The sequence below is a fragment of the Asparagus officinalis genome, chromosome 2 (genome assembly GCF_001876935.1).
Source record: "Asparagus officinalis chromosome 2, Aspof.V1, whole genome shotgun sequence".
Taxonomy (NCBI): domain Eukaryota; kingdom Viridiplantae; phylum Streptophyta; class Magnoliopsida; order Asparagales; family Asparagaceae; genus Asparagus; species Asparagus officinalis.
In genome coordinates, this window is record NC_033795.1 from 20,276,079 (window position 1) to 20,290,102 (window position 14,024).

General features: G+C 42.5%; 1 protein-coding gene across 1 annotated transcript in view; it reads right to left on the reverse strand.

The window, feature by feature from the left end:
• The window catches only part of LOC109830467 (4-coumarate--CoA ligase-like 9), a 32,753-nt gene continuing 18,977 nt past the window's right edge, over positions 249-14,024 (reverse strand). The window contains exons 4-6 of the mRNA XM_020397727.1: positions 13,895-13,962; positions 8,320-8,422; positions 249-585 (exon numbers count right to left, since the gene is read on the reverse strand). Of these exons, the coding sequence (XP_020253316.1) occupies positions 460-585; positions 8,320-8,422; positions 13,895-13,962 (297 nt within the window). The 3' untranslated portion in view covers positions 249-459. The remainder of the gene's footprint in view (positions 586-8,319; positions 8,423-13,894; positions 13,963-14,024) is intronic.

The window sequence follows — 14,024 nt, forward strand, 5'->3', positions numbered from 1 at the left end:
AATCTTATCTAACAAAATCTCACATGCTCTCCTGATATTTCATCTGCAAAAAAAAAAAGAGCTTTCGGTATCTCCGAACAAATTTTGCTACAAATTAAAAGCTCTCTGATTGGATGCATGTTATAATTCAGCAGATGAACAAGTTGTGAGACTTTCCTACATCTGTTATGTAGCTGAATAGATCTAGATTATTTAATCATCCGTCATTGCGCGATTATGTAGCCACTGAGTTATAGATTAATCAACAATTCAATAGATAGAGATGTGTTGCATATATGATACATTATTATTATTTCACAATGTAGAAATTTTATTACCTATTATAATAGAAATCTAGACAGAATAAATTACTCAATACCTTCAAACCAGAAGTTTTGATACAAAATGGAAGTATCACATCAGCACCGAAAACATAAAAATTCGACGAGGCCAAGTATATGCTCTTCTTGAAGAAATTAATTACAATTTTGGCACAAGACCATTGAGAGTATGACTTGCTAATTCCCTTCTCAAGATTTTTCCTGCAGGTGATCTGGGTATTGAGTTAACAAACAGAACATATCGGATTTTCTTATAAGGTGCAACCTGTAAAAAAAGAGAGAGAGAGAGAGAGAATAGGACATAGTTCTAATTAATCCACAAAACAACTTTTGCTTTTTCAGTTAGGATTAATTGAGGTTAAACTTTTAGTCCATACCGGATAACCCGTAAGCACATATTTTGTTAAGGGTTTTTTAATGAGCACCACCTTAAATATAGGTGAATTTGATACAAACCACCAAACCACCTTTATGTTTTTAATATAAACCACTATATATATGTGTTATCCTCTCAATATCACACCTTTGGGTAATTTCTGTGTTAAAAAATGAAATTACTATAATACCTCTCAGTTAGGGCTGAGCATGGTTCGGTCCAAACCAAAAAAACCGACCGAACCGATCCGAACCGACCAGAAAAAATCGATTTTATGAGTAGGGCGGTTCGGGTCGGGAACCAAAAAACCCGCCCGAACCGATCCGAACCGACCAGAAAAAATCGATTTTATGAGTAGGGCGGTTCGGGTCGGGTTGAAAACTTTTCAACCTGAACCGACCAAATATACTACAAGTCTTAGTCTGCAATTCTCAAACCCTACCCGACCCGTCCCCAACCCAAAGAGTCAAAGACTCAAACCCTAAAGGCCTAAACTAATTTCATCTCCCCCTAAAGGCCTAAACTCATTTCCTCTCCCAGCCGCCGCTCTTCATTTCCTCTCTCTCACTCAGTTCACTTCGCCTTATCTTTTCTCTATGGCGCTATTTCTCAAGCCTCACGCTTCGACCCCTCACTCCCAGATCCACTCTCTCCTAAAATCGCCACCCGATCGCTCTTCTCGATCGTCTTATGTCGCTGGGAACCCCGACCCTAGATGGAACATCCTCCAGGGAGCAGCTAGGGTTGTGGCCGTGCGCCGAATTCCATACTCTCTTCGCGGCGAGCAGGAGACAAATTAGCCCTCTCTCCAGGCTGGATTTTTCTATTTTTTTATGAATTTTGAAACTCAGGATGCTCTAAGATATAAGCATTTAGGGTTTTGTTGATCTTTTTATTTAGTTTGAGCGGAGGAGGAGGAACTTGTGGGCTATTAGGATTTAGGATCTCTTTGTCCGCACTTTTGCTGTAAGCATATATATAATAATGACCGAGATTGTGGTTGAGCTCTGTCACAATGAACAGAAATTTGATTTTTTATTTTGTACATGAGGTAGGAATATATGGACTTTGTGTCTAATGATGATGGTTGGTATTGGGGGGAGCTAAATTTGTAACTTTTTATGCAAATATTTATGTCGTGGTGTTAAATATTCCTTCCGACATCTATCTTCTTGTCCAAGCTTACATAATTACTAATATTTGTTGACATATTAGTATTATTAGGGACTTATTTGTAAGTTTTGTAGGGGCCTATATAAAGCCCAAGAGATCTCATAATGTATTAGGGTTTTCATTCACTTTATGGTATCAGAGCCGGCTGCCCCCCCTCTCCTCTTCCTAGCCGGCTTGCCCCCTTCCCGTGCTCAGTCAGCCACCGCCCCCACCCTTCGACTCGGCGAGACGACCCCCACAGACGCCTGCCCGACCAGCCGCACCGTACCCCTCCTCTGCCCGATTCCCCAGCTCGGACCCCCTCGTCGCCGTATCCCAGCTGACCCTCGAACCGCCATGACCCCTCGTAACCGCCCCACTGCGGAACCCCGCCTCTCGAACCCCCCCGCCGACCCTATGCCGAACCCCCCCCCCCAAACAGACCCCGAACCCCCTCCGCTGACCCCTCTAGCCGCTAGCCACCTCGAGCCCTCCTGCTGCGCTATGTCAGACCTAGAGTTTGGCATGGGATCCCAGCGACTCAGTCCTCGAACTGGATGACAAGAAGAGTTTATATCTCACATCGATGAGATTATATAAACTGTGTTTGGTTCTTGTTTCCTCTGAGAAAACGAGAATTTTTTTTTTGAGAATCCTACTCTTGTTCGTGGCAGCAGAGGGTGCTGCCGAAATTTTTACTGCACGCACAACAAGAGTCGGAAAGAGAAAGGTGAACAGGTAGTGGGTCTGAAGGCCTATTCGATGGAGGAGATCATCAAAGAAGTGAACCCGCGGAGGTGTCAATTTGATGAAGGCTAATGAAATTGTCGGCTGGTGAGTAGTAGCGATCAAAACCGAATCGAAGAAGTTGGAGGCTTCCGACATCGATCTGAAGCTTGATGGACGAGTACTTACCTGAGCTGGTCGCGACGGGTGAGTCATCACCCTTGCGGGCAGCGAACCTGGAGGGTTACTTGACAGGAGAGGCGACAGAACCGGAGGACTCGGAGGGAAGAGATGAGTGGAAGACCACTCATATGTTGGTGTACATCTGGCTTCTCAACTCGTTGGTCCCGACGATCGCCGCCACGGTAGATGGCATTGAGAAGGTGAAGGACGTCTGGGAGAAGTTAAGAAGGACGTATGATGGAGTGGGGAATAACCTGCGGGTATTCCAGATTAAAGGAGAGATCGACGCCACAGTCCAGGGTGAAAGGACTGTACAGGAATATGCTACAGAGTTGGAACGCCTGTGGCTGGATTATGATCATTTCTCTCCCCGGGCTAGCTGCAAGGACCCGGGATGTAAAGAGCGGGAGGCCTTTCTACAGGAGAGGACTATGGTGTTTCTCAAGGGATTGACATCAGAGTTCGCTCAGCGAATTGCATTGCTCCTAGCTCAGCCGAAGATTCCCACGCTTGAGGAGGCTGTCTCTGCTATGATCCAGGAGGAGACTCGCATTCGGCTGCAGGCGGGGACAGGTGGACTTCCTGTGGTGAAGTCAGCACTGGCAGCCTCTAGCAGCACTGGATCTAGGGGAGAGACCCGACAGTGCTATAACTGCGGTGCGGTGGGTCATCTACGGCATGCTTGCACCAAGCCATCCAAGGATGGAGATTCGGGTGGACGTGGACAGTTCGGAGGTCGTGGTCGTGGCCGTGGGGGTCGACGTGGTGGAAGAGGAGCAGGGAATCGGGCAAATCTGACAGTAGCAGAAGAAGAAGAAGCTGAGGTGGTCTTTACAGAGGAGGATCGTGCTCTCCTCACGATACTCAGGAAAAAACAGCAAGTAGCAGGGGATGGAGATTTGAGGAATGGGACTGCGGAGGCATCTACTTCGTTCTTCGTCAGAGGCAACACTGCTACCTATGCTCATCCGAACAAAGGTACTGATGACATACATGCTCTTGCTTCTATGTCTCCCGACAGATCATCAGAGTGGATAGTCGACTCCGGTGCATCTCGCCATGTGACAGGTAATGCTAGTGAGCTCTCATCATATACTCACTTAGCATCGCCTGATAGTATTCAAACAGCTGATGGTACATTTCAGCCGGTGGTTGGTAAGGGTACAGTCGATTGTACTGGTTCTGTAACTTTGTCCAATGTTTTGCATGCTCCTTCCTTTCCAGTCAATCTTTTGTCCATTAGTTCTATCATCCTCCAACTAAAATGCATTGTTTCTTTTGATATTCCCAAGGTAATTTTCCAGGAGAAGGGGACAGGGCGGAGACTTGGGACTGGCACATGGCGTAGTGGACTGTGGTATCTGGATCGTGAAGGGCTGGATTCAGCATTGGTGTCAGTCATAGAGGAAGCAGGAGTAGGATCTAAAATGAGTGCTGAAAATGAGTTAATGCTCCATCACCAGCGTTTGGGACACTCATCCTTTAGTGTTTTAGGTAGATTGTATCCTTCTTTATTTGAGAAAGCAAATAAACAGAAACTTGTGTGTGATGCATGTGAGTTTGGAAAGCTTACTAGAAGCTCTTATGTTAGTTCTGGTCATAGAAGTTCTCATGTATTTGACTTAGTACATTCAGATGTTTGGGGACCTTGTTCCACAAGTTCTATGAATGGATACAAATATTTTGTTACATTTATTGATTGCTTCTCTCGTGTTACTTGGTTATACCTGATGAAGAATAAGAGTGATGTGTTTGGGTGCTTCCAAAATTTTCATAGGACTGTTCAGACCCAATACGGAGCAGTGGTGAAAGTATTGAGGTCAGATAATGGGACAGAGTATACCAATAGAGCCCTTGAAGAATATTTGTCAGCTCAAGGAATACATCACCAGACAACCTGTCCATACACACCAGCACAGAATAGGGTAGCGGAAAGGAAGAACAGACATCTTTTAGAGGTTGCTAGAAGCATGATGATCTCTATGAATGTCCCAGAGACATTATAGGGACAAGCAGTATTGACCGCAGCAGCGTTGATCAACAGAATGCTCTCGAGAGTGCTGGATTGGAAGTCTCCGTGTGAGATATTGAAGGGAGATAATGGTGGGATCCTTCCACTCAAAGTGTTTGGCTGTGTGTGTTTTGTGAAGGACAACAGGCCGTCTGTCGGGAAGCTTGCCCCTAGAGCTGTGAAGTGTATCTTTGTGGGATATTCTGCTACTCAGAAGGGATATGTTTGCTGGAGCCCGGTGGAAAAAAGGTTGTTTGTGAGCATGGATGTGCACTTTCGAGAACTTGAGCCATATTACACCCAGAAGGTAACTTCATCTGCTGGTAACTCGCCCAATACTAGAAGTATGGGGCGAGAGGAGGAGAATGGTGAGAGACCGGAGAACAATGTGGAGAAATCCATTTCTGTAGTGATTCCTTGGGAGGGAGAGTTGGTTGAGGAGGAGCAGGAGAATCACGAAGAAAAGGAAAATGAGACAAGAGGTGTTAGGCCCACTGTTCAGGGGGAGCTACTAACCTATAGTAGGAAGGGCAAACAAATTGCAGGAGCAGTACCTACAGTGCCACTAGTGCTGCCAAGTCTCTTGCCAACGCCTACCCTAACTCCTGAAATTCCTACACCATCACCAATTTCATCCCAAGGTGATAACATTCCTACTGATAACATTCCTCTCCTTACTCCTCCCACACCAATATCAGTACGGAGGACTACTCGCAGTAATGCGGGACATCCTCCCGATAGATATGGTTAGGATCTTGCCCAATTTGTATCATATTCTAGTATCCACCCTAGAGAAGAACCGCACTTGGGAGCTAGTAAAGTTACCAGAAGGAAAGAGAGCAGTTGGATGCAAGTGGGTCTTCACTGTGAAGCAGAATCCAGATGGACAAGTTGAGCGCTACAAGGCTCGCCTGGTGGCAAAAGGGTATAGTCAGACATATGGCATCGATTATGATGAGACTTTTGCACCGGTGGCGAAGATGAGCACTGTTCGGACCTTAATCTCTCTGGCAGTAAATGGTGGATGGAAGCTACACCAACTAGATGTGAAGAATGCATTTCTTCATGGAGATCTAGTGGAGGAGGTATACATGGAGATACCACCAGGATTTGGTACAGATCAGACAGTGGGAAAGGTCTGCAGATTGAAGAAGTCTCTCTATGGTCTGAAGCAATCTCCCCGTGCTTGGTTCGACAGATTCAGAAGGGCTATGATTGGTATGGGATACCAACAGATCAACGCCGACCATACAGTGTTCTTTCGACGGAGTGGAGGCCACATTACTATGCTTGCGGTATATGTGGATGATATGATTATTACAGGGGATGATGAGAAGGAGATTGCCCAACTCAAAGTGAGACTGGGTAAGGAATTTGAGGTGAAAGATCTTGGCTTGCTTAGATACTTTCTTGGAATAGAGATAGCTCGAGGAGCGGAAGGGATCATCCTATCCCAGAGAAAGTATGCACTGGATCTTCTCAAAGAGACAGGAATGTTAGGGTGCAAACCTGCAACTACACCGATCGACCAGAGGTTCAAGCTAGGTGCTGAGGCTGGAGAACCAGTTGATCGTGACAGATATCAGAGGTTGGTGGGAAGGCTGATCTATTTGAGTCACACACGTCCTGATATCTCCTTTGCAGTAAGCGTGGTGAGTCGCTACATGCACGATCCGAGGAAGGGTCATATGGACGCTGTGTACCAGATTCTGAGATATTTAAAGAGTGCCCCCGGAAAGGGGCTGATATTCAGAAAGAATGGACATGTGAACATCGAGGGTTATTGCGACTCTGACTGGGCTAACTGTGCTGATGACAGGAGGTCCACCTCAGGATACTGCATCTTTATAGGAGGTAACTTAGTCTCATGGAAGAGCAAGAAGCAGTCAGTGGTGGCGAGATCGACAGCTGAGGCAGAGTATAGAGCTATGGCCTTAGGAGTTGCTGAGTTGCTATGGTTGAAGAGTATGCTGGTGGAGCTGAAGCTGGATCAAGGAGCTAAGATGAAGTTATGGTGTGACAACAAGTCAGCTATCAGTATTGCCAACAACCCAGTGCAGCATGATAGAACCAAACACATCGAGATCGATAGGTTCTTCATCAAAGAGAAGTTGGATAGTGGACTACTGGAGCTAAGTCATGTTTCGACTAAGGACCAGGCAGCAGATTGTCTGACTAAAGGACTCATCTCAGTAGATATGATTAGAGGATGTCACAAGATGGGCTTAATAGATATCTTTCGCCCATCTTGAGGAGGAGTGTTGACATATTAGTATTATTAGGGACTTATTTGTAAGTTTTGTAGGGGCCTATATAAAGCCCAAGAGATCTCATAATGTATTAGGGTTTTCATTCACTTTAATATTTCATCACCGAGTATCGGGAGCTGATGAAGTTAGAACCGAACAAACCGAACCGAACCGCACCGAACCGACTTGTAACAGTTCGATTCGGTTTTGAATTGTAGGCGGTTCGGTTCGGTTGTTCAAATTTTGGTAAAAATCAAACTGAACCGAACGATGCTCACCCCTACCCTCAGTCTAACCAAATAAAAAAGAGAGGAGGAGAGAAAGAGAGGGGGAGGCGAAGTTGTCAGATGGATGTCATGAGAGAGAGAAGGGGAAGGAGGTCGCTGGCGGTGAGATTAAGAGACGAGAGGAGGAGAAGAGGTTGAGAATGGAGAGAGGAGCGTTGAAGGGGAAGGAGAGGAGGAGAAGAAGAGGCAGATGTAGGAGCGCAGAATGGAGGACTGAGAATTGGGGGGGGGGGGGGGGGCGAGACGGGGGTAAAAGGATGATTTTTAAAAAACTTATGCCTAACATATGACAGAGCGTGTGACATTGAGAGAATAACCATATACAATGGTGGTTTGTTATTTAAAAAACATTGTATCAATGTGTCACTCTATTATATTAAGGTAGTTTCCTACGAAAAACACTTTTGTTAAGCCTCTTTTTGTTGTTTGTGTGTGTGGTGTGCGGGGGTGGGGGGGGGCCGGGGATTAAAGTGCTATTCTTGCGACAATTGCAACATTTCTGCAATTCGAAGAAATTCATAATATTTTTCTTTGTATAATAAGTCCATGTAAAATGCTAAAATCTGAATAAGATAAATGATAATTGTAATTCCACGGAATAGACCAAATTTAGTTGGATGCATAAAAATATGACTTAGTGAATTTCTATGTGCTAATAGTTTGAATTTGAATCTACTACACGTGGTTTTGCCTCAATACTAATAACTTATCAGAATTCATATATATTATAAAGAATACATTATCCATTATAGAGACTAACTAATAAATTGTAATATAATAAAGATTAAAATAATATATTAGTTCAAATTTTACCAATTTGTTTGCAAAATGTCATCTTTTTACGTGGATTACATTTTGAGAATATATCATGAAATTTAGCCATTTCAAAAATAATTAACTTTTGGTTAAAAAAAATATGATGAGTTATTAAAAGTTCCCCATTTTCATAATTGTTTTGTGAATAGAGATGTAATGCATAACTTTATACCTTTTTGTATTTTAGTGTGCGAATTACCTGCTTTGCAACATAATCAATAATATGTGCTTGATTTAGATTGCTTCCAGGTTTCTTCACCACACAGGCCATGGGTAGCTGTCCCACTTCTTCATTAGGAAACCTGTACAAAATTATGAATACAAAAAATGATACAAAGAAAAATAATTTACAAATTTCTACTTATTTAATGATTAATTTTCAAATTTTAAGAATATAGTTTTCAAACTCTGAAAAGCTTATTGAGGTTACTAATATGTAAGTATAGTCTCACATTAGATAGGATAAGAAAGAGTGAAAGTAGGAGTTAGGGTCAATACCTCTAATGGCTATAGTTTTTGGGTTAAAATTGATTACTAGCCTTTGTTTAAAGCATACCAACTCTAGATTGAGCCTAATCATTCCCAAGTAAATGGTATCAGAGCTAAGGTTGTAGCCCAAACAAAAGGTAAAGTCCGATGTGAAGCCTAAAGATAACAAGTGAAGTGGTCATTTCAAGTTAACCCACTGATGCCCGTAGGAGTATTATAGTCTAATTAGTTGTCATGAGTACCATAAGTGGTGGAGGATCCTACGACTGTTTGCTAGCTATTTGCTGAATGCATGGTTTTGTTAGCCCACGAGTAAAGTGGTGTAAAAGTTAGCAAATCATGCGGAAGATTGAAGTATAGTTCAAGATTGAACCGTACTCACAAATTAAGGAGAAGTTGTTGAGATCATTTATATATGAGTATAGTCCCACATTGGATAAAATAGGAAAAAGTGAAGAATTTAAAGTAAGAGTTGGGGTCAATATCTATTTAGCTATATTTTTTGGATTAAAATTGGTTTCTATCTTCTATTTAAAGCTCATTAACTCTAAATTGGGCCCAATTTCTCCCCAACAAAGCTTACAAGTTATGTAAATGCTATGATGTGTTATTGCACTCTAGTACCCTAAAGTTTATATAGTTTTTAGCTTTAATACTTCAAAAAGATTTTTGATACCTCAAAAAGCTTTTTTGATATCTTGATACCCTAAAGATGATACCTTTTTGACTTTGATATACACCAAAACTTTATTCTAACACTTTAATACCCTAAAGTTGACAAACTTTTTTACTTTAATATCTGTTATACCCTAGAAATTACCGAGCCTAAGAAGAGTGGCCACTAATAACTAGCTGGTTCATACATAATAAGCTGGCTAACTCTCTTCGTGATCCAAATCCAAGACGAAAGGCGCTTTCGACTCGGATTTTGCTAGATGCCCGACTTTGAGAAGAACGGTGCTCTCCACTCGAACCTAATACAATGCATCTCGAACAGTGGAACAACTTGATAAGCGTCATCAAAAGTCACACTACATTTAATGAATGTTTAGTCAGCGCCTGCACTTCGCTACACAATCGCCATCAATAATTAATGCGGGTCATAGTCATAATGACCTTTTGAACCAGAGCCATCAAATCTCCTCTGACACGCCATTACTTTAACAATCCATCACTATACAAAGGAGACTCAACCAATCAATTGTTGGCATGTGTAAAGTGGTGTATGAACCAGAACTGCACACCTTTGACTACAATTACCAACGTGCCCTCGTAACCCTCTATAAATAATGGTGATTTCTACTAAAATAAGGGACACAATTTTACATATAAAAAGTCGTCAAGACTATACTCTATTTTTTGCTTCAAATTAACTAGAAATAGTCACTGACTTTAGTATCAGAATGTACACTGGAGAAATCAACATTTGGTACGTCTAACCGCTGTTACTTGTGTAGCGAATTACATATCAAGACCCTCAATTGAAGATTAACCATCAAAGGCGATTAAGGGATCCAAAAATCTAATTTAACTTTCCTAAATCACACCTCTCAACTTTCTAACATCTACAGTTTGGTGTATACTGTGTGGCCTCTTCTTAACCTTTTGAGGAATGGTTGGTCTTCAGTTCTAACTTATAGAAAAGCGATCAACTCCAACTATGTCGGATAAATCGGCCAACAAGAATCAATCGAGTTCAGTCGTGCCTATCCGCTCAATTTCCTCCATCACCTGTTGTCCTTCTCGAAGAAAAGTGAACTACGGTTAAAGCAGGAGGAGCCGATTAGGGAACATATTTCCCTATCGCTAACAACATGCTTCAGCATTCAAAAAATAGGTACTAGGAGACTACGTGAGCCTTTTCTTACTAACTTAGGAGTGGCCCACAAAGCTTCCGCGGGAGAGACACCATAGCATATGGAGTGGGAGCAGTCATCCCAACAGGTGTTGCCACGCCTGCTCTGTGATCACCAACCAACCACAAGCTAGCACTGCGACAGCCAATCCCTCGTCATGGAAAGCTCGTCGATAATAAAAAAGAACGTTGCCCGATAAAATGCAGAACGTAAAGCTAAAAGAAAAGTCTTAGAAATCCAAAAAAGTGTAAAACAATTTGGGATTAAATATAAAACCACTTTAGTAGTAGAGAATGCTATGCTTTTTTGGCTAATCTGTATGCAAGCCCTTGCAACTTGATCTTCATCAACTCTGCAATAATCACCAAACCCTTATTGTCTTTTCATAGTAAAACCAAGGCACGTACTAAGCCCTTACTATTGTCTCACGAGTAAAACCAAGACATGAAGTTCTTGCCGCTCGATCTTCATCGACTTGGCAACAATCACCAAAGTCCTTCGTATCTTTTCAGAGTAAAACCAATGCACGTCCCAAGCTCTTGGTATTGTTCCCACGAGTAAAACCAAGGCACAAAGCTCTTATTGCTCGATCTTCATCAACTTAACAATAATCACCAAAGCCCTTGGTGTCTTTTTAGAGTGAAATCAAGGCACGTACCAAGCCCTTGGCATCGTTCTGACGAGTAAAACCAAGGCACAAAGATCTTATCACTTGATCTTCATCGACTTGGCAACAATCGCCAAAGCCCTTAGTGTCTTTTCTAAATAAAACCAAGGTACATACCAAGTCCTTAGTATCATTCTTACGAGTAAAACCAAGGCACGAAGCTCTTACCACTCGATCTTCATTGACTCGGCGACAATCATCAAATCTCTTGGTGTCCTTTCAAGATAAAACCAAGACACACGCTAAGCCCTTAGTACTATTCTCACAAGTAAACTAAGACACAAAGCGCTTGCTGCTCAATCTTCATCGACTTGGAAACAATCACTAAAAATCCTTGGTATCTTTTTAGAGTAAACCAATGCACATACCAAGCCCTAGGTATCATTCTCATGAGTAAAACCAAGGCATGAAGCTCTTGCCGTTCGATCTTCATCGACTCGGTAATGATCACCAAAAGCCCTTCGTGTCTTTTTAGAATAAACCCAAAGCATGGTGAGGATCCCTCATCACTCAGTCTTCACCGACGTGCCCAAAAGATGAGAACAATCCTCACCAACTCGTTTAAAAACGTCTCAAAAGTCAAAAGCACAAATGGGAAACAACTCATAAACTAAGTACAAAAGAATGAGTCAACAAAAGAATGTCTTTATCATTCATTTGCAAAAAATTTACAAGATCTTCTTACAAAGAGTCAAGAAAAAATATTCTTTTTAGGGAGTTGTATCTAAGGCATCGATTGGAGGCGAATTCAAACCATGAGCATTTGAAGGAGGGGAATTGGGATTATCAGATGAGGAAGGGCCATCATCATGGTTAAGGCCCTCACCAGCATCTCAGCCAACAGCCTCCTCAGCTTCCCCTTCGTCGACAGCATCCTTGTCCTCTTGCAATATCCCTAGCCCGCCTTACACCTCGAGCATATTGAGAACATTGAGGCAATTGGCCACTCAGGAATGATACTTAATTTGTCTCGGGGGCGTTGCACACCAGTCAGCAGTCACCAACCGTCTTCACATAGAAATGGCCCTCCCTCCTACTGGATTTGATGCACATCAAGTGACCTAGCATGCCTAGCATCGGTCTGACATCTACATGGTAGCAGATGACGAGGAAGGCCACCAAAAAAGCAATGGAGTTCGGTGTCAACTATGCCAGTACAACCCCCAAAGTTCAGAAGACCTTGAAACATGCACATCGCCAGATGAAGGCCGTAGTCGAGATGATGCCAGTACAATGGCGCCAAACCCCTACTTGTTATGATAAATAGACTGGTCCCTTGATGGAGCCAATAATGTATATGCACTGGGGATGTCAAAATTCTGGGCGTACTGCTCCAAGTAGCATGTAAGCACCTTCAAGTGATACTAACATAATAAGGCGATTCTGGCCTCATTGCGAGCTATAGTAGGTTGAGCACTGGAAGCCATCGGACAGAAGAAGAGATGGTTTAGTACAACGAAATTTCTAATTTCTAAGAAGAAGATGCGCTCACAAATGGAAAAGTAAGAGTTCTGCAAAGTAAGGAGGAGCAGAAGAAAGAGAAGCAATATATATAAGTAAAAGGAGATGACACATGGCAAGAAACAGATAATTGGCACAGTTACGGGAAAGTCACTGACGGTTTTCAAAAACCAAAATGACATCTTGTCAAATGAGGTTCCACTCCGTCAAACCGCTGCACAATCCCTGCTGACGTCAGAAATGTTAAATCACAGCGGTCTTCAAACACGGACGGACCAGGTTCGGGCATCAGTCCGACTTGTTTTCTCTCAAATTTGACTTTCCATGTCTGAGTGAAAATGGGCCAATCTTATACCCTGAAAATTACCTAGCCTAATAAGAGTAGTCATGTAGTAACTAACCGGCTGACTCCCAATGCATCTACAATCACAACCTGAATGATAAGCCAACCAATCCATCTTGAGATCCAAATCTGAGACGAAAGGCACTTCCGACATGGATACTGCTGGATGTCTGACACTAAGATGAAGAGCGTTTTCCACTTGGACCCGACACAACACACCTCGAACAAGAACAACATGACAAGCATCATCAAAAGTCACGCTGCATTTAATGAATGTACACTCAGCACCCTACTTCGCCGCCTAGTCGCCATCAACAATTAATGAGGAGTTAGAGTCATAATGACCTTTCGAGCTAGAGCCTTTAAAACTCCTCGAACATACCATTACTCTAAAAGTCCCGTCACTATACAAAGGTAACTCAGCCAATCAATTGCTGGCACGTGTAAAGTAGGATATGAACCAGAACTGCACACCTTCAGCCAAAATTACCAACGTGCCCCCTTAAACCTTCTATAAACAATGGTGATTTCTACCAAACCAAGGTACGCAAATTTACATATAGTCAACAAGGCTATGCTCTATATTTCTCTTCAGATTAAGTAGAAACAGACACCGACTTGAGCGTCGAGGGGCACGCTGAGGAAACAATCTCCAGCGCCTCTAACCTCTGTTACTTGTCTAGCCAAGTACAAATCAAGACCCTCAACTGAAGATTAACCATTAAAAGCGATTAAGAGATTTAGAAATCAAGTTTAACTCTCCTAAATCACGCCTCAACTTTCTAACATCAACAATATCCCAAAGATTTGTTGTCAACATTTTGATGCCCCAATCTGGAGATCAAAGTTAAAAATATGTGTAAATGTTGGGTATCAAAATTCAAAAGAGTATAAACTTTAGGGTATCCAAAACGTAAATAATCCTAGTGTAAATGAACTTTTACTATGTGATACTTACGGGATCACAGCTGCATCAACAATATCAGGTAGAGATACAAGTATCTGCTCCAATTCAACGGGTGAAACCTGCAACATTATCCAAAAGCCCATTCGAACTATCTTATATCATATAATTAAATCATTGATTC